The 21,422-nt window shown below is 40.0% G+C and overlaps 1 protein-coding gene across 3 annotated transcripts in view; it reads left to right on the top strand.

Annotated features, from left to right (window-relative positions):
* The window catches only part of TANGO2 (transport and golgi organization 2 homolog), a 1,196,336-nt gene that overhangs the window by 639,563 nt on the left and 535,351 nt on the right, over positions 1 to 21,422 (top strand). For all 3 annotated transcript variants that reach the window (XM_044068705.1, XM_044068707.1, XM_044068706.1), the window contains one exon: positions 17,056 to 17,144. In XM_044068705.1, coding sequence (XP_043924640.1) covers positions 17,056 to 17,144 — 89 coding nt within the window. The remainder of the gene's footprint in view (positions 1 to 17,055; positions 17,145 to 21,422) is intronic.

Genomic DNA, 21,422 nt, shown 5'->3' on the forward strand with positions numbered 1-21,422 from the left:
TATAACACATATGGCTGTCATGTTTCTGTATGTTAATGCTGCGTTAAACTCTTGGTTTATGTTGCTGCTGTGTATTGGCCCAGAATTCAGCCTTTCATTGCTATGTTTTATCACATTATGATGTTTCTAAAGCACTGTGCATCAGTAAACTAGATGCACAGGAAGCTTCAGGTAAAAGTGAAGACTAATGCAAAATTAGGCTTCTGATAATTTGTGAGTCAACAAACAAGTTGCACAAAGTACTGCATACAAAAGTAGTTTAAGGTCCGGCTAAGATTTTCTACATTTTTTGGACCGTCACTCTGCATTGTATGGGACTTTGCATGCACATGTATTAGTGCTGTGAGTCAGTGGTGTGTGACATTTGCATTTCTTTCTTACTGATGTGTACTGGAAGCATTCTGTCTGCATGCAGTGCTGCTGCTTATTACAGTTTGTGTTAGCAATTCTTATTTGCACTTTAGCTGCTGTATGGTTAGCAGACCTAACTTTCTGTGCTGAAACACAGTGCACACAGAGAAATCTGAAGCCAGTTTGACTGTCTGTAAACTGCATAGATGCTGTTACACGCACTTTCTTGCATGCTAACCAATTTGATGTGTAATACTGTACCAGTTACGTGTCCCTGCTGCTCTCTTAACGTTGAGTCATATTTGGTTTTGTATAGGCTTTCTTTCTAAGAACTAGGTCTCTAAATGTTTATGAAATCTAAGTGTCGTACAAGAGACTGATAGGAAAATTCCCCAAATATTTCTAGACAGTCAGCACATTTGCATCTCTGTGAGGCTAGTAAAGGCAGCAGGAGACTTATTCTTTTCTTAATCATGAGAAATATACTCCCATTTCATTTTTCTGTCACATTGAGGGAGCTGTTTCAGTACTTAACAACAATTTTAAAGATAGCTGCTCTCCCAGAAGTACTCTGTCATATTTGGGAATTCATGTAAAAATTTTTTATTTTTTTTTATTTTTTACTGAACAGTAGTGAGTATGTGAGCCATTTTCATGGCTTGGAGAGAGCAAGCTCTGACTATGTCACAGATGAACAGAGCTCATGTAGGAGCTGCCACGGGAGGATGGGATTGACTGGCCTTTACCAGCTCACACATCCTTGTGGTGGGAGGAGGTAACTGTGACTTGACAAATAGCCAACACCTAACAGGAACACTAGGTGTTGACGAAAGTCGAGCTTAGCAAGTTAGCACTACTATGCGCATGTTGCACTGTAAGCTCAGAGGGAAGTTGGCATGCAGAGGCACATTTCCCTTAAAAAGCAGCTGTAGCAGAACTCAAAAGAGCCATCACTGGGAAATGGGGCTCCATCAGATTAGAGGGCAGGCTTTTCCACAGAAACGTCAAGTTGGACTAATCCCTACCACTCGATTTTTGCTGCAAAGTGAACAAGAAGATGGGGGATGCGCAGGCTAGAATGAGTGGGCCATAGGACTCTCAGATCGTCAAAAGATTCCCAGTTCTCATTGATACTGATTGAACAGGCTGGTGAGGTGCACTCTGAGAAACCATCAGACTTGGTCCTGGGTGGGGGAACTTGAAAGAAAAGAAAACACTAGAAAGTATGTATTTTTTCTGTTAAAATCTCTGCAGAGGGTCCAGTAGTTCAGAAACAACATTAAAAATTTACAGCTGTTAGAATTGGCAAAGAGATCTGATTTGTAGTTTCTTCCAAAGAGTTGGGTTATGTTTCCTTGATTGTCAGAAGATAACTGTCCAGGCCTGTCACTTGGTGAGTGAATCTTTTGTTTAGAAGAAAATAATTGGCTAGAACACTGCTTTTTGGCATGGACCATAGCCATGTTATTTTGAGTAAACTGCAACAGAAATTGTAATAATGTGAGGTATTGCCAGCTTTGACAGGAGAAGTAAGGCAGTGAATGTGTAACATGACAGCATAACTAGCTGGACTTTTGAAAGAATTATATGTCATTTGTATATCAAACTGATTTTTACAGGCGCTTGTGTTGAAAATTTGTAAAGCTGCTTGTTTTAAAAATGTGCCAACAGTGGGTCCTGCTGGACAGAAAAGAAATAAACCCGTATGTCGGACTGTATTGTAACTGTTGAAATGAATATTTTGTAACAGAGTATACTGGAAGAGAAGAGGTTAATCTCAGTCCAGCTAACATTGAAAAAATAGTCTGAAATTAAATTACCTGATTTAGGCCATAGATATTGTATCTTACAGTTCTGATTGCAGCCAGAGACAAAACATCTGTTAAAACCAGGACTAGGAATCCTTCTGTATTGTTCTTAGGGGTGAACTAATTGTTGCCCTGGAAGAGTGGAAGTTTTTGAAATGGTTTTATAGCTTCCAGATACTATAACACATCTCAGCAAAGCTCTATGTATGTGTATCGCAACACATATGTGGTAGATTGTGGTCCAGTTTCTAGTAAAGGGGGTAGTGTGGGAACCAGAAGTCAGATCACCAGATGTATGTGATGTCATTCTGTAATCCAGTACTGAAATGATGATTTAATACTAGATGAGACAGAAGTCTCAGGGCACTCTGTTTTTGGAGCTGACAAAACCACTCGCCTACTTCATCTTACCTTGCTTTATTAAGTAGGAAACAGCAATTCTTTACTTCAGTCAGGAAAATATAGTGAGATATTGTTTTTTTTCTGTATCTGTGTGAACCTTTCCATCTGTGTTATTTTTAATATGTCTTGTGATTGAAACTCTGGTTTATTGTAAATAGATATTTAGTATTTTCATGTTCTTTTATTATTAAATATATTTAACCTTCTTCATTGTGGCTGGTCTTTCAGCAAATATTTTAATCTTTGAGAGTCTTTACATTTATTTGGTGACACTTTGGCCGTTCCTGAAAGCCATGCTGCATTGGTCAAACACTACCATGTGTATTAATATAAATTTTACTCAGTATAATTGGGTACCCTTGTAAGAGCCTTAGAGTAGCTGGCTTTGGAGTACTCTGGTGGCAGTACACCTACCTTATAGTCTGGGCAGTGGGGGGCCATAACTAGTAAATCTGTGCCAGCCTTTCCCAGGTGTGTGTGTGTGTGTGTGTGTGTGTGTGTGTGTGTGTGTGTGTGTGTGTGTGTGTGTGTGTGTGTGGGCGTGGGTGTGTCAGCTGCTTGGAGCAGGGACACAGAGCGCTGGTTTCAAAGAGAGGGTGGTGGAGGAGTTTACTTGGAACACTCGGCTGAGGACTCAACTCTGTGTCTGTGGTCATTGGGGAGTCGGGCCTGTTGAGAGAGAGGGAAACCCACCCCCAGGACGAGAGTGTGTTCCCTGTGTGCTCTTAAGGGAAATTGTGCTTGGTGCAGAGAGCTGCATCTGGAAATGCTGTGTGCATCTGCCTTTGTTCCAAGTAAACATCCCTCACCAGTGTCCATGTTGAGGATTGAGACTCCATCACTGGCCCGGAGTAGGAACATTACAGAAATAATCATTTAAAGTAAGACACAGCTTTCATGGCAGAGAATGTTACAATCTCAAATGATTTTGAAGGCCTTTTTAAGATGGTACAGTGCGAGTGCTCCCTTTAACATTTAGATTTCAGGTACCTGCTGCACTGTTAAGTAGTAGGATCACTGTGTGATGATTTTCACTGACATACCTTTCCATTTGTTTGGCTCATGGTTGTATATTTTCGTGTCTGGCAACTTTTGTGCAGTATTAGTAAAAAAAATAGTTCTGAAAAAATAGTAATCATGCAATGTATTGTGTTACTTAGATATTGCCAGTAAGTTTGTGCAGTGGCCTAAGGCACAATTCAGACTCTGCTGTTGTGAAAAACATATCTTAAAACTATATATTAACTGGGGAATAAAGAGGATGTTTGATAGCCTACCAGGCTTTGTCAGTACTGTAACTAGCTTTTGTGGCCATCCGTATGCATTCTGCTGCCTCCCCCAGAGAAATAGGAAAATGTAGAACTGCTTTCTGTGCTGGTGTGGAAAGAATACTTAATTTTCAGGTGCTATATGTGATGCCTGTCCAGCTGCTTGCCCTTAATATTCAGTGCTAGTACATGACATGCTGTAAAGTATGGAAGTAGGTCATGTCGCTAGCTGGGGAGCCTTAAGTGTTATCCCTGGTGGAGCAGTCATCTAGTCTGGCTTGTAATTACATTTTCAACTGATAAGGTTAAGGCCAGCTGAAAAATTAATTATAGTTGTTAAACTGTTCCAAGAGAAAGACATAAGAATATGTAGTTCCTGTTTAAAAGCACACAGTTGACCACTGCACTATTTTGAAGTGTAATTTTAGTGACCTGCTAATAAATTTCATTTTGTGTGCTTGATGTGGAGGTACATACATTATCATTCTGCAGATATAAAATTTGTCTGCATGTAATGCCTCAAGAGCATAAAAAGAATTAATTCAAATGTGTGGTGCTTAAAACCGTATAAAACACTGTTATTGGCAAGTGTTTTTGTGTATTTTATATATTCATGTATATATAAAATGTGGAAGAGTAGATTTTGTGTCTGTCTCACTCTTTTTTAATATATGTAAATATATATACACACATATGTATGTGTGTGTGTGCATATATAAAATATGTACATGTATAAAGAGAAATATGTGTGTGTGTGTGTGTATATATATATATATATATATATCTACACACACATGCACACACACACACACACACACACACACACACACACACACATATGGGTCTACTTCTTCTTATCGAAAGCTCATCCTTTCGAAAACAAAAAGTATGAGCCCAATTACGTGAAAGTGCACTTTCGTGACTACCGGGCAAGCTCCCCTGTACCCCCCATGTGTCCCCCCTGCCACTTTATATATACTAACTCCGAAATCGCACTACAGTGGGGAAACTGGTATATTCCCTTATCCCCACTGTAGCGTGATGCGGTGCTGCAGTGTTTTTTTTTTTTTAAATCATACCAGTTTGTTGAACTGGAAGTCGCAAAAGTGCACTTTCATTTAAGCCCACTTTCTCGTGAAGGGGTTTGTACTTTTTCTTTTCGAAAGGATGAGCTTTCGATAAGAAAAAGTAGACCGACACACACACACACACACACACACACACACACACACATACTCATTTATATATATGTTTCTGTATACATTTATATAAAGACAAACATACATGCACGCACGCACGCACGCACACACACACACACACACATATATATATATATATATATATATATATATATATATATATATATATATGGGTCTACTTTCTATCACCGAACTTCCGATTCACCGACACACAAGTTACCGACCCCAAACAACCGAAAACACACAACACCAACAACTCAAAAAACCGAACACCACTACACCGACACAAAAAACGTCAACTACACATTGCACACAACAACATATCCACTAACCTTAACCTAAACCCTAACCCTAACATCCGACACTACCGCACACTTACCCAACCCGCACCCTAACCCTAACCCACTTAACCCACCCCTAAACCTCAACACCGTCACTATCGCACACTTACCCTACCTGCACCCTAACCCTAACTCACTTAACCCACCCCTAAACCTCAACACTGTCACTATCGCACACTTACCCTACCTGCACCCTAACCCTAACTCACTTAACCCACCCTAAAACATTCGGCCCGTCACTATCGCACACTCACTCCACCCGCATTCTAACCCTGACACACTTAACCCTTCCCTACACTGCTCTATGTCACTTCCACACACTTACCTTACCGGAACCCTTAGTCCGACACTACCGCACACTCACCTTTCCCACACCCTAACCTAAAATCCCTCACTATCGTACACTTACCTGTCCGCTCCCCAATCCTACATCTTTCACTTTCGCACACTTACCGGATCGCGCTCACACGCTGCCGTTGTCGGTCTCTCAGCTGTCGGGATATCGCGTTTTCAGTAACCTACCTGTTCGGTCATTCCGTCTCGGTCTTCCGGGTGTCGGTGACGTGGCACTTCGGTTATTCGAAGTAGACCCATATATATATATATATATATATATATATATATATATATATATATATATATATATACTATATACTTATGGAAACATGGACACTCACACACACACAATTTTGCAGTTGTCGCACCATTTATATTAAATGAAACTACATCTTTTTCATGTATAAAAGTGAGAATATTTTTGTAAAGAATTTTTACTTTTATTTATTTATTTTATTTTACATTTGTTGACCGGGCTAGTCTAGCTGGATATATGTCCATTTTCAGTAGAGGCCCGGGGAGAAAAGCTCCACACATTTCAAATAAAGTTCACATCTACAGAAATACATATTTAGAATGCAAATACATTTTCTGCAAAGAAAAGAGAAATAATATGAGGTTGCAAATTTATAAGGTACATATAAAGAAGGCTACACATATTTGAATAGACTTAGTAATAATTAAATGAAGTTACATTTAATTGTTGATAAATAATAATAGCTAAGAAAAGAAAAGAAAATATAGTATAGATGTAGATAAGAAAGGAAGATAAAGGAAAGTGAAATGGAGAAGCAATTAAGTAATACATCTAGAAGTAATATGTGACATGTTTTAGAGAATGAAGTAATAAGTAAGACTATGATAGAGAGGAAGGATAGTAGTAGTAAAGATGAAATAGTTTCAGAGATGAAATAGTTTCAGAAATGAGAAGGTAGGTTGATTCAAGTAATAAGGGATAAGTTGGTCAGTCAGGTTTAGAACAGGGGCACATCCAATGTGTTTTCAGGAAGAGTTTAAGTTTATTTTTAAACCGTGTAATAGAGGGAACTGTGGTAAGTTCAGAGGGAAGTAGGTTCCAGGTTTTTCCAATAGAATTAGAAAAAAGAGAGTCTCCAGCTCTATTGTTTGATTCATTGACATATACAAGAATTTTTTGTGAAGATCTTGGGGATTTCAGGTTATCATAGGGGTGAATAAGGTTAGATAGGATGGGTGTTTTGGCAGGTTGATAAAGTATTTTGTGGACGATGGCCAATTGATTAAATTTCAGCTGCTGCTGTAGTTCAAGCCACCCTAGATGCTTTAGATTAATACAGTGGTGTGTTCTGTATGGGTTACCTGTGGCAAATCTGGCTATGCTATTATAGGAGTTTTCTAGTTTCTTAAGGTTATTTTTTGACAGATGGGTAAATATGGGTGAGGCATAAAGAAGGGTGGAGATTATATGGCCGTGGGCAATAGTTATTCTAGTTGCAGGAGTGAGGAAGGATTTGATCCTATAAAGAGAGCCTATTTTTTTATTAGTAGTTTTCAGAATGTTGTTGATATGGGCATCAAAGTTTAGGTTATTGTCTATGGTGATACCTAGTAGTTTGGTAGTTAGATCTTGGGATATGAGTGTACCATCATTGGATGATACAGTGAAGTCTATTGGGGGAGATTTACTGGTGGGTGTAAAAAGGAGAAGTTTCGTTTTTTTAGGGTTTAATAGGAGACAGCGTTTTGTAAACCATATTTCGACAGAGTTAAATGTGTCTTGAGTAAGGGAGTGAAGTTCTGATACAGATGTGGCTGAGCATATAAGTGTGGAGTCATCCGCGTATTGTATACATGTAGCTTGGGGAACTACTAGGTGAAGGTCATTGATGTTAAAGTGTAGAAATCATAGTAAAATGGAACAGTACATTAGAGAACATTCAGGTGTTGTAGCCATTTTCCAGCAGTGACAAGTTCAGTAGCTCAAGTACAAAGCTTGGTGTGGAGTACAGTGGCTGCCACATGGCCCAGCTTTAGAAGTGTCAGCTTACTGGTCACAAGACAGTTATATACAGGAAAATGCATCCTGTCTTGAAGTCTGGTCCAGTCTCCTTGGAAAGAAAGTATTTAACAATTAGCAGTTTAATTTCTGGATTGGTTTATGTTGTTGACTTACTTCCCCAGAGCATGTTACTTTACCGATTTAAGGTATAACTTCTTCCTCTAATGAACATGTGGACAAACACAGTAACTGGTCATAGATATAATTGGTCTGGCTCTGCTAGGTTTGATGGTGGCAAGTTCAAGATGAGCAGGGAATATTGAGATGTGTAGGTGTTGTCACAGATACAAACTGTTAGATATACTCTGCTTATTTCACTATGCACTGCACAAGTAACAGATTCTCCACAGTCTGATCCCCTCCTTCACAGGCACACTGTTGTCAGCCATTCGCATTCTTTAACTGGCTGTCCTTGATGAATAAGCTTTGACTAGAGAAACCGTTCCAAGCGGCCTCCACCCTTTTAGGAACACGTTTTTCACTTTGCCCTTAAACGTTTTAGTTACTCTTTATATTCTTTTTCTTTCTTATTACTGTACATATGCACTTATGAAAAATGCTATCCTCTCAAACTCTCGTGATTCTCCTGAAGCATTTTGTAGTTTGCACCTTCTCCCCCAAGGTTTCCTTATTAGTACAGTGTAAATGTCTCCTCATTTATGTTCTCATGGTGATCATGTACCATTTTGATACTGTATTTGGAATGGCTCCGATGTGTCTTTGCAAAGATATGGATCTCCACATGTCCAGTCAGTCCTCCTGGAGGACTCTCACCAGCTGTCTGCAACAGAAAGTAATTAATGACTAGGGAGGTGTAAGGTATGATTAGGTATTTGTTCTCATTTAGGGATATAGTTTATCCTGGTGTTGAATAAGAACAGAATTAGTTTTTGTATAGGAAATCTTTCAGAATGGTTTTGAAGGATGGGAGGGAGGGTGTTGGCCTGGTGGATAACTGGTAAAAGTTGGGCCTTAGCAACATGGTGCAAGTACAGAAAATGCCCAGCAGAGTTGACAGGTGTGTGGACAGACAGGAGGTTCTGGTTCTTGGATTGTAAGGACTGACTGGAAACATAGTTGTGTAGAATGTTATTTACTGCTGGGCAAGCAGACGGATACTGGATAGTTTAAGAGGTGGTAAGATGGTGTGTATATGCTAGTTGATGGGGTAGTTCTAACCATTTTAGGCTTTTTAGTGCTGTACAGTGGTAGGCTCTCAAAGGGTATTTGCTGCAAATTTAGCAACTTTGTTAGAGCATTGTTCAGATTTTGATTTTTGTGACGCCTGAAGGATAATAAGCATGAGAACACCGTGAAGAACTGTGGGGAGGAGATAAGTGGTGGCAAGTGTGGTATAAGTTGTTAAGAGTTTTTGGCTCTGTAAAGCATGCTTAGTTTTTGATGAGTTTCTCTTATGCAGTTTGTTATATGCAGGACAAATTTAAGATTATCATGTGCTATCTTCAAGTCTTTCCCAATCTTTTGTTACCTCCTCTGATCAATCCATGTAGTTATACAGTATTTTATATGGCTTGCTAATTATTCTTTTTTTTAACAGCAGCTTTTGTCCTAGACTCCACAAAAATTTATACCAGAGATGGTCTTTAACCTAGCATTCCCTCCATACCTTTCTCTATGCCATTACGCTGATATTAATCCCTGGTAGATAAGGCAGTCTCTAACCTGCAGTCCAGACTTCTGCTTGGCCTCATTGCACTCCATTATCCTCCCTGTCTAGTTATTTGCTTCCAGTACTTTGATTCCTTTGCCAATTTTCTCCAGTAAATTCCAATCCCCCTCTAGCCTTATTTCTGTATCCCTGCTTGTAGTCATTCCTATTGGCAAGCTCTTGTTTCTCCTTTTCCATGTTGGCTTAGTTCTTAGAATACTTTCTGCTATTTCATGAATCCCTAATAATTTGGTTTGAGAAGTGACTTCAATAGCTGTATTATCAAGAGAGAGGATGTTAAATGTTGTTTTTTCATGAGAGAGAGAGAGAGAGATTTGGAGGAAAAAAATAGTGTTTGTTTTTTGGGGTTGAGCATGAGTTGTATGCTTTCATGTTTCAGTGGCTGTTAAAGCTTCCGAGTAATTTGCTGGATGTGTGCCATGTTGCCAGATGTGCAAATGAGTGTGGACTCATCTGCATACTGTATTCAGGAAGCCTTTTGTGTGGATGTGTGAAGAGTATTGTTGAGAATTTTAAAGAAGAGGGGACCAAGGATAGAGCCTTGTGGTACATAAGTGGTGACTTGGAGGTGTAGAGAGAGGGTGGATTGCCATTTTGCTGACCGATACCTATTGAATAGGTAGCTTTTTAACCATAGAAGGGTGGGCTGAGAAGAGTCCTAATGGCATTTGAAGTAGAAGTTGCTGTGAGAAACTGTGTCAAAGGATTTAGACAAGTTTAGAAGTAATGAGGAGAGCTGTTTGCTGTTATCTTTAGCTTTATTGACAGTATCTGTGTAGGTTTGAAGCGTACTGTTAGTACTATGGGAAGTGTAGAAAGTGCAGGAGATGGTTTAGCAATTGTTTTTGAATACATTTTCATGTGTTTTGGAGAGGATGGATAAGATTGCTATAGGTCTAAAGTTGCTAATGGCTGTTGAATTTCCTCCTTTGTACAAAGGGATAATGTGTGATCGTTTTCCAGAGAATGGGAACGTGGGATTCCTTGATTGATCTATTTATAGGGATTGAGACAGGATAGGCAATGCTACTGGCTGCTGTTTTAAGGTACTCTTTTGGAAGGTTATCCCAGCTGAAATAGAGCATGGATGGAATTTGTTTGGAATTTGTTTGAGTAGTTTTATATAGGATGTGGGCACAGGTTTGAACATGAAAGTGGGTGTGGTGATACGTAGCTGTTCAGCAAGGTTAGGATTAGATGTTCGGGAGTACTTTGTTAGAGATGGTATACTACCTGTGAAATAAGAGTTGAATTGTGTTGAACTTTCGAGTTGTGATATTGAGAGAGGAGATAGGGTTGAATTTTTTTTGCCAGGACGCAGGATTTCTTTAGTGGCTTTCCAGAATATTTTAGGGTTATGTTTACTATTATTCTAGAAGTTATTATTTTGTAGTTTTTTGTCTTCATTAATTTGCTTTTTAGTGCGAAGCATTCTGAAATTTTCAAGATATTGTGGTGTTTTATATTTTTTGCCATTCTTTCCATGCTTTTTCTGTATCTTGCATTAGCATGCTACTCATTTTGGATAACCAAATTGCATTATTTGTTTTTAGTCTCTTCCTTGTAGGTGGTGCAAGGCTGTTTAGGATATTCAGGAAGGTTATATTGAATTCATTTACAGCATCATCTTAAGGGAAGATTTTTAAGAAGTTCCAGATAATAGGGTAGTAATGAACATTTCTGGTTTAAACTTGGTAAGGTTGTGTGTTATTTTATAAACATGCTGTTTATGTGGATAAATGAGATGTATAGATTGGGAGATGACCACTGTGACAGTCCTGTGCTAGGGTCTGATGCTAGGTCCAGTCTAATAGGGATTTTGATGTCTTGCTATGTGTGGGACTATTAGTTATTGTTTGTGCCTTTCAGCTTTTCCCTGTTAGGGGTCGCCACAGCAGAACTCCGGTCCGCTAATGATTGGCAGTTGATTTTTACGTACCGGCTTGCCAGGCCTGACGCACAACCTTCAACGAAGGTGCGCCCATTCACGCATGTCTCCACACAGAAGACGCTCTAGCTGAGAATCGAACCAGACCGCGTCTTACTGTGAGGCGAAAATGCTACCGTGTCTATATATGTATGTGTGTATATATATATATATATATATATACAGAGAGAGAGAGATTTATATATATAGGTAGTGGTGGTGCTGCGGTAGCGTTGTCACCTCACAGTAAGACGTTGTCCTGTTCGATTCTCAGCTAGAGCGTCTTCTGTGTGGAGACATGCGTGAATGGGCGAACCTTTGTTGAACGGTGTGCGTCAGGGCTGGCAACTCGGCACGTAAAAATCTACTGCCAATCATTAGCGGACCGGAGTTCCGCTGTGGCGACCCCTAACCTGGAAAAGCCGAAAGACACAATATATAGATAGATGTATATATGGATCCCATTCTAATATTCGAAATGCCATGTCATCGAGTTTCGTTTTTGTGAAATGAAAAATTGTGAAATTGAAATACTTAAATGGTGAATTTTTCCCAGGGCAAGTAAACACTTGCCCGACATGCCCTTTTCTACAATGTAGTGCAATCCCGGAGTTTGTATATGTAGTTAAAGGGGTGTGGGGGGCAATGCTCTCCATCTCGGTGGGTTTTATTTATTCTGGTGTGTGTTTCGTTGGAGTTTGGGCAAGTGTTTACTTACCCTGGGGAAAATTTGCTGTAAGGGTATTTCGTTTTCATGATTTTCGTCTTGTGAAAAAGAAATTCGATGCTATGGCCTTTCTAATATTAAAAGTAGATTCATATATGTGTGTGTGTGTGTGTGTGTGTGTGTATATATATATATATATATATATATATATATATATATATATATATATATATATATGTATATATATATATATATATATATATATATATATATATATATATATATGTATGTGTGTGTGTGTACTTGCATACAAATATATTTGACAGTCATCTGTAGTCAGCAGCAGATGAGCATACATAACCAATAAAGAAATTCATAGCTCCTAAACACATGTTAAATTTTCAGTAGTTCTGGTATTAAGCGATATACATCACCAAAGCCTCACAAATATTCTTTTAAGAGCTGTGAATTTAGACTTAATTATATGACTCTTAATGTAGAAAATGTGATGAAATTACAGCAAAAAAAAAATCAATACTTATTGAGTAGAATTCCAGGACAGTTAACAAAGTATGTGAAGTAAGAGCTTAGCCACATAGTTGAGAAGCAGAGTCTCATTAGTGATGCCAAATGCCCTGCAATGCAGATGCCATAGTGGGATGTGTCAGAAAATGTGCTGACAGTAGATACATAGCAATTCTAAGCCTTCAAATGGCTTAGATAATTTGAGTCTGGAATATGATGGCCACTTTATTCTCTACTTACTAAGAAAACAACAACCTGAGCTGATTAACTGTACCTGCTGAATATCAGAATGGACAGTGATTGTACAGCAGAGTTTTATGATTTCCTATTGTTGGATATTGTTGGCAAAGAAGCTGATGGAACAGTCCATAACAGGTAGATCTTTAGTTTTCTCCCTCATCCGCAAGTATCCTACACCAGTGATCTACCTACTTTAAATGTTTGAAGTGTAAGTGTGTGTTTGTGTGTGTGTGTTTGTGTGTGTGTGTTTGTGTGTGTGTGTGTGTGTGTGTGTGTGTGTGTGTGTGTGTGTGTGTGTGTGTGTGTGTGTGTGTGTGTGTTTTCTTCAGCAAACTGTTCATTGCCAGCATTATTATAAATGAGCTCAAATTATACCAATTATTTAAACAGAGTATTAATCCCAGGACAGGAAAAGAAACAAGAAAAGTTCAGAAGAAAAGTAAAGTGGTATTAGGTAGTGATAAAGTGGTATAGTTGAGCAGTTTATAACTGTGACTGCTAAGAATTTTAACGTGTTTTAGTCGATGTTGAGATGTGACAAATCACAGCCGTTACCCAAAACTTCTGAACCTACAAAGGAAAATAATTGATGACATTACTTGTGTGGGAGTGGCTGTGTGTTTGTGTCTGTTTATGTACATGTAGTGGTAGATCAGTGGGTGGCTTTGTGCATGTGTAAATATCTAGGTGATGTGACGGTTCATATCGGGGCTGAACCTGAAATTGGTCAGTATTGATCAGTGCACTACCCCGGTAAACAAATATAAATAAATAAATAGGTGGGGGATCTGTGGGTAAAACTGATAAAGCATGTATGTTAGTTTTTTTCATGTATTAATTTACTTAGATTTATTTCAAGGCTATATGATTTAAATATGGCTATCATGAAAATGGAAGATTCAGAAATGTCCTTTGAGGGTTGTGGTCTGCAGATGATTGAAAAAACTTAAAGCACTAGGTATGAAGGAAGAGACTTGCAATTGAGTTATTAATGATGGTATGTAGCACCATCTTTAAAGCATGCAGAGATGGGTTTATGGCATCACTAAATTTAGTGTACTGTAAGGCCAGCCATATGCTATAAAAATATTGTCTAAGTTTGCTTTCAGTTAACATGAAAAGATAAGCCTGTCTTCCTCTGGTGACTTTTTATCTTATAGCTGGTTTAGTCACAAGATAGGATGTACGTCGAGGCACAGTACATGAAAGCAGTATACTGAATCCTACACTAAGGCACTGTACGAGCGCATACACTCGTGCATGAATCATGCCATCCCAAAATAGAACCAAGACGCTCTCCTCCAAAAAAAGGAAGCCAATCTGGCGGTCCCCTGCCATAAACAAACTTTACAACAAAAGGAAGAAACTGTTGCAGAAAAGAGGAAAATCCCAGGATGCAAAAAACTCCCTTACCAGCCTCAGTAAGAAGCTGAGATTCCTCATAAAATCCTACAAAGCTAGTTACGAAAATAAAATTGCCAGAGATTCCAAAGACAACCACAAGGCATTCTATAGCTATGTCAAGAATCTAAATGGCAATGCTCAGATCTGCTCTGAGCTACAACAGAATGGCATTAAATATAGTGATCCCAAGGATATTGCCAATATCCTGGCAGATCAATTCAGTGCCAACTTCAAGCCCCTGTCACACCCTAAAGGGCCTATCTCAATACCGAAAGATTGCCTAATTCTGGTAATAATGACCACTTGGGTAAAAAAACGCACTCTCCAAAGCTAAGAATAAAGCATCCGTGGGACCAGACAACATCCCGGGCTGTGTACTACATGAACTACTAAATGAACTGGCACCTCACCTAAGTGTCATGTTTAATCATAGTCTCTCCTTAGGCTTCGTGCCCACTGAGTAGCGCACAGCTACAGTTATCCCACTCCACAAGGGGGAATCCACCTTGGATCCTGGGAACTACCTCCCCATTTGTCTGACGAGCCTGATCTGCAAGGCCATGGAACGTATTATCATGGAACTTATCAACAAAGACATTGGCAATCTTCAGACACTGGACCCCACCCAGTTTGGGTTCATGAAGGCCCGATCTTGTCTCCTGAACCTGATTGACTTCTTCGAATCAGTCTCCAGAGCTGTGGACGAGGGTAAGGCAGTCCACACAGTCTATCTGGACCTTGCCAAGGCCTTCAACACCATTCCCCACTCTGGAATCATAGATAAACCTACTAAGCTGGGCATTAATCCTACATCACTCAGTGGGTTGCCAACTGGCTTTCTGACAGAACCAACACTGTAAAAGTAGCCAACTCCAAGTCCAATTTCAGACAAGTGGAGTACCTCAGGGTTCAGTCCTGGGACCGCTCTTGTTTGGCATCTACTTCTCTGAAGTACAGGACAACACTAAGGGATTCTAGCTAACAAAGTTTGCAGATGACTGCAAACCGGGAGCCATTATTAAATTGCCAAATGATGTGGACATTCTACAAAAGGGCCTTACAGAAACAGATGTTTAGTGCCAGAGCCATGGGCTCAAGCTCAATGCCAAGAAATATATAGTTATCCCCTTTGGGAAAAAACATGTACCTGTGAATTCCCATGTAGGTGGCAGTACACTAAACACCAAAAGTATGATAAGGGACTTAGGGACACAGGTGGACAGTGGTCTCACCTTCGATAAACACATTGCCACAACAGTCAGGAAATCCTTCTATGTGGCATACCTCATCACTAACTGCTTTTCATCCAAAAAAAAAAGAGGTCATTGTCCCACTGTACTCATCCCTCATTAGACCCATTATAGAATACGTCGCCCCATTTGGTATTTACCTCTCAAGACATCTGCAACAACTGTAAAGACCGCAGAAGTACCTCACTAAAAGAATTACAGGCCTAAAGCAGATGCCCTATGCTGACCATGTAAAAAAAAACTCCAGCTATACTTTGTCGCATTTTTGTCTACTCAGAGGCTATCTCTACTTAACATACAAGGCCATGTCAAACCCAGAGCTGTTGGACGTGCTACACTTAAAGAAATCCCAATCCATTAGAGCCACACGCTCCAGGGATCTAATCCTTGTCATTACAATAAACAAAACATGCTGGAGGAATAGGTTCCTGACCCAGAGACTCCCCAGACTCTGGAGTAGACTGCCCATACATGTCAAGCAGAGCGCCTCTTTGGCCCTCTTCAAAAGGAACCTTGATGATTGGATAGGTAATAGGAAATTTACCTCGGGGATCACGTCAGTCACCCTGATAGAGAGGGGTCTAGGGAAGTAAATATTGTGGGAAGAAATAGCCAGGGAATTGTTATGGCTAGGCTTATAGAGGCCCTAGGGCCGATAGCCTAGTACCAACCTATGAACCTACAAGTAGTAACCAGATTAATTTCCTTCAAAACTGACAGTGTAAAGGCACTTATATTTATAACTGTTTTGCATCATTTCCAGTTGCCTTCATTTTCAGGCCCTGCCACATCACTCTTCTTCAGCAGAATCTTCTACCGTCCAGGCTGCCACCTGCATTTGACCATTCACATTCCCCAGAGCTTTTTTAATTCTTCCAAATACTCAAGTGCTGTCCAGCTAGGTACTGTACCTTCTGGGATTAACTTTGAATATCCATCTAGAACTGTGGAGTCAGTGCTAGGTTGTCTTACATGATGTTTAAGGAAATACATGACAGCGCTGAGTCAGCAACTATTATTTTATTAGAAGATCCCCCTTTTGACTGATTTGTTTTTAACAGCGATGAATATCTTTAGTAATTTCATGACAGTATATGCATGTTTTGTTAACCTTTTGCAGATGTCAACTAATTCTTTCTTTTGCATGTGGGAGCTGGCTGCTTACTGAATCTGTTCGGTCCACCAGTTGTCAGTTGGGCACTGGGCTCATGTTTCTGGGATTCTTGATCCAGCCTTTCATAGCTGTCCTCTTTGCCTCTGCTAACCCAAATTTCCTTCTAAACCCTGTCACTAAGTTTGCAAGCAGCGGCCCAGTCGTAGGTTCTGAGGGAAGCGAAAAGGTAGCTATCTCATTATTTATGCCATATAATTATTTTCAGGGATAGCCAGCTTATTGGGAAAAATGGAATGAGTGCACTGTTGAGATAGAAGCATCGTGTTACTTAAAAGGAAAGGTTTTTATTGTCCATCCGAACACAAGGCCATAATCAGTAACTTTGTTTTTCCCTGATGTGGAAATTTGGATTTTGTCATTTTACTGAAAATTTTTAATGCATATTTTGATGTTTTCTTAAACCACTTTAGAATTACCCATCTGCTTTATTTTCAGGCTTATCCTGGCAGCTAACAGAGATGAAATTTATCACCGGCCATCCAAGCCAGCTGATTTCTGGGAGAACAATCAAGATGTCCTCAGTGGTAAGTGCTATCACAAAGGAAATCCTTCAGACTTTATTAAATTATTTTCAAATAAAATCGTCTTGAGCTGAATTTTTTATAAGTTGCTTTGGCTTCTTCAGTTACAAAGTGTGGCACTGTCTTTTTTTTTTTTTTGACTTTCATATTTTGTTCTAATGAGGATTTTTAGTGGAAGATGGTAATTTAAGGATAGGTTGGAGGCAGAGAACATTTTGGCTCAAAACATGCAGTATGTCAGGGCTGGCCACTCAGTGGTTTAAAATATGGCTCTAGGTGATTGGGTCATGTTGACTAATGTTACCAAAAATGGGCATGGGTATTTGCTGCTGGTAAGTGGGGTGAGGGTCTGGCTTACTCTGACTTGCATCAGGGGCTCATGCTAATGGTAGGAGGGTTGTATGTGCCCCTATTTTCCAGTGTTTCCCACCATAAAGACCATCATTCTTAGGTCAGTACGCTACTAACCATCCAGTGTTCAGTTGCCCAGCTTAGGCTACTTGGGATAGCTCTGCTGAGTGAAAGCTGGACGTAAAACCAATCAACCTGCCAAACATGAGCTAAAAATTGCTACAGTCAGTGTAGGTTTGGTGATGGGATGAGAAGAGCAGGTGGGACTTTACATGTATTCAGGACATAAGGTGAAAGGACAGTGCAGCAAAGCCACTTGGCCTGGGATCCAGAATCTAGTACTCTGGAGGAGAACAGACTAGAAATGGTGGGGAAATTGTGTTGAGGGAGGGTCTTCAGATGACAGTGAGGGAGGTCATCATAATTAGTAACAAACTCATAACAGTCAGACTCCAGTGTAAAAGAAAGGTCACTGTTCATAATCGCAGTCTTTTCCTCATCACAACAGGGTTGTGATAGTGAGGAAAAGAATGCATTCAAACAGCAGTTGCAGGACCTACTAGATAAAGCAGGACAACTGGAACTGGTGTTGATAATGGGTGACTTGAATGTACATATCAGGATAGACAAAACAAGATATGATGACTGCCTGGGGCCACATGGGTGGGGAAACAGGAATAAAAAAATAGACCATTCTAGACTCTTGTGTGGTAAATTACTTGACTGTGGCCAGCACATGGTTCAGAAAGAGAAGTGATCACAAAATCACATACAAGAGTAGCCAGCATGCAACTCGGGTAGACTTCCTTCTAGTAAGGAATGCACAGTGGGGTGGAATTAGTGATTGCATAGTTATCCCCAGTGAAACAATCAGCCTGCAGCATAAACCACTAGTTGCCACAATCGGCTGCTAGCAATGGTCAGAGAAGGCTCTAAGGTTAGCAGAAGCTGAGGACCTGGAGGTTGACTGGCGAGAAAGCACAAAAGTGGCTAGTAATTACTCCAGGCTGTAGCACATCAGGAGGAAGAAGAAATAAGTGGAGGTGAAGAAGAAGAAGAATGTCAGCACCTCAAAACAACACGTGTGAGGACTACAGAACAGATGTACATCTGAGCCAAGTATGGAAATAAGGTGCATAAGGAAAGTTGATGGTTAAATGAAGAAGCACAAGAAGTCATTAAAAGAGAAATGAATGCTGGAAAAAGTGGGAGATAGAAAAGACACACCAGGCTATGAAGGAAAACTAGTTGGCTAACAAAGAAGCTAAGAGAGGAGTTGCAGTGGCAAAGTGACTTAGTAGATGGCACAAAGAAAGTCTGTCAGGTTGCAAGGGAAAGAGAGAAATATAAAAAAGGTAGACACCCTTTATAAGGGACGTCAGCAGCAACCTGCTCACAAGTCCACAGGAGATCAAAGGCAGATGGAAGGAGTATTTCCAGCACCTTTTGAATAAAGTAACCCCCTCCCTCCTGAATCTGTTCTGCTTCGGACACAGCCTGCTATGAAAGAAAGGGAGGAACCTACTCTAGAAGAAGTAAGAACGGCACTAAGGAACATGAATTCAGAGAAACCAGCAGGCTTAGATGAGGGCACAGCAGATATGATAGATGTTTGGTGAGACAGGAGAAAAATGACTCATGAGGGTTCTCAAAGCAGTATGGAGAGAAAGGCATATCACTGATTGGAGAATAAGAATATTTGTGCCAGTGTTCAAGAAAAAAGGGCATTCACAACTGTGGGAAGTACAGGGGTGTCATACTCCTTTCACACTGCATAACATTTCTAGAGAGGGTGACTGATAATTTCTCCTGCTCTGCATATTCATTTAAGATGGGAACTGAGCAGTTTGAATTCAAGTCAGGATGTAGCACAACTGACCCACTGTTTGCAGTGAGACGGGTAGTTGAGAAGAAGCCGGGGCTGAGAATGAGTCCAACTGGGCATTCCTAGACATGGAGAAAGCATATGATAGGGTTCCAAGAAAGCTGGTTTGGGCAGTCCTATGGCAGTGTGAAGACCCAGAAACATTGGTAGAGTCAGTACAGGCTCTGTGTAAGGGCCCAGTGATTCCAAGTGTGAACAGTGTTTGTTCTCAAAGAGAGGTTCCCAGTGGGAGTGGGTGTGCATTAGGGTTCAGCTCTGAGCCCACTGCTGTTCATATTGGTGATTGACTACATTAGCAAACAGTTCAGAGAGGACAGATCAACAAAGCTGATGTATGCAGATGTAGCATTACAGGCAGATTCTGAGCAAGAACTTCATGATAGGGGAATGGAATGCAAAACTGAAGGCACAAGGGATGAAACTGAGTGCAGATAACACAGTTGTAAAGGCAGCAAATGGGGGAAAATCAGAAGAAGTTGAGAATGTGAAAACGAATTAGAAGGAAAAATAGTGGAGCAGGTTAACAGCTTCAAGTGTCTGAGAGAGGTGGTTGAGAAGGGAGGTCTGAATGAAGAGGTCAAAGCTAGAATCAGAGGGGCTGCAGCCAGCTGGCACAGTGTCAGGGGTAGTGTATGACAGAAAAATGCCAAAGAAGCCGAAGAATAAGGTATACAAAACAGTGTTGTGACTAGTACTGTTGTATGGTACAGAAACCTGGGCAGTAAAGGCAGGGCAGCTTAGGAAGCTAGTGATGGAGGTGAAGTGCCTGAGAGGAGCGATAGGGTCCACACTGCGGCACATAAAAATGTGGACTTAAGAGCACAAGCTAAAGTAGCTCCAATTGCAAAGAAGGTCAAAGAAGACAGGTTATACTGGTGCAGGCATATGTGCAGAAAGGCAGAACCCAGTCTGTTGAAGATAATTTGGGACAGACAGAAAGAAGGCAAGAGGAAATGAGGCCAGAGGTTGCATGACTGTTTAAGAATGTAGGAGAATGGCATTGAATCAAGAGACATGACACCCCAACCCCATGTAGAAAAAGGGTAAAAAAAATAGTTTTGTGGTGATTGATGAGTTGCAGTGTGAGGACCTAATACGAGTTCTGAATTTCTTGGAGGGAAAGGAGAGTAGCAGGATATTTGCCTTTTTTGAATATTAGCCACTAGGTTATCGTTAATCTACAGAAAGTTAAAAAGTATTTGTGTTTTTACAAATCATCACATTGCGTTTCGTGTTAACCTGTTTTGCACAGCTTTCAAGCTTTTTGTTTGTCTGTGTCTATGAATGTGTTTGCATGCTCATAAATTATTTGTTACTGAGTAATCATTCTACACTGTGTCTGCTGTATAGTTTTCTTGGGATATGTCAGAAGATGGGACTTGTTTTGCACCTTCTCACTGACATGTTTAATGCAGAAAATGATGTAGTCAGTCAGTAAATCTTTTGTGTAATTTTTAAAGAAAATCTTATTAAAACTTTCCAGCAGTAATTACTATAGTAAAAATGGCGAACATGAAATATGGGAAATGGACTTACAGTTTGCAAACAGTGCATATAACCATGAGTTCCAACATAAGCAAAAGCAGATCTATTGACTTATTCAGAAGTGTAAGTAATAGAATGTTGCAGTATCTGTCGCTGGTTTGTGGAGACATAAAATGTACAGTGATGAATATTAATTGTCATTAGTGTGTTCATGAAACATTACACTTTAGCCATATAGTAAACTGGATTAGTATGTTGTGATGTCAAGTGTTTAAGTGGTCGGCTGTATTAATATGTATGACTGTAATTCTGATGCATTGTTTTTACATGTGGGGAGAATTTACCTCCCAGTGAAGTCTGTAGCACTCCCATTGGGGTGTAAAATCTGTTCCCTCCCAAGAGGATCAACTGCATAATGCTAGACAGAAAATAAGGAATTACCTCGAAAAAATGCATGAGTTTAGAAAGGTTGCTGTTAAGCAACTGTTTTTTTGATAACAGTAGAGCATAAAAACGTTTAGCACAACCCAGGCAACAGAAAGTAGAAAGGGCTGTCACCA

Source organism: Protopterus annectens, chromosome 4.part0 (assembly GCF_019279795.1).
Source record: "Protopterus annectens isolate FY-2018-M chromosome 4.part0, PAN1.0, whole genome shotgun sequence".
Classification (NCBI taxonomy): Eukaryota; Metazoa; Chordata; order Ceratodontiformes; family Protopteridae; genus Protopterus; species Protopterus annectens.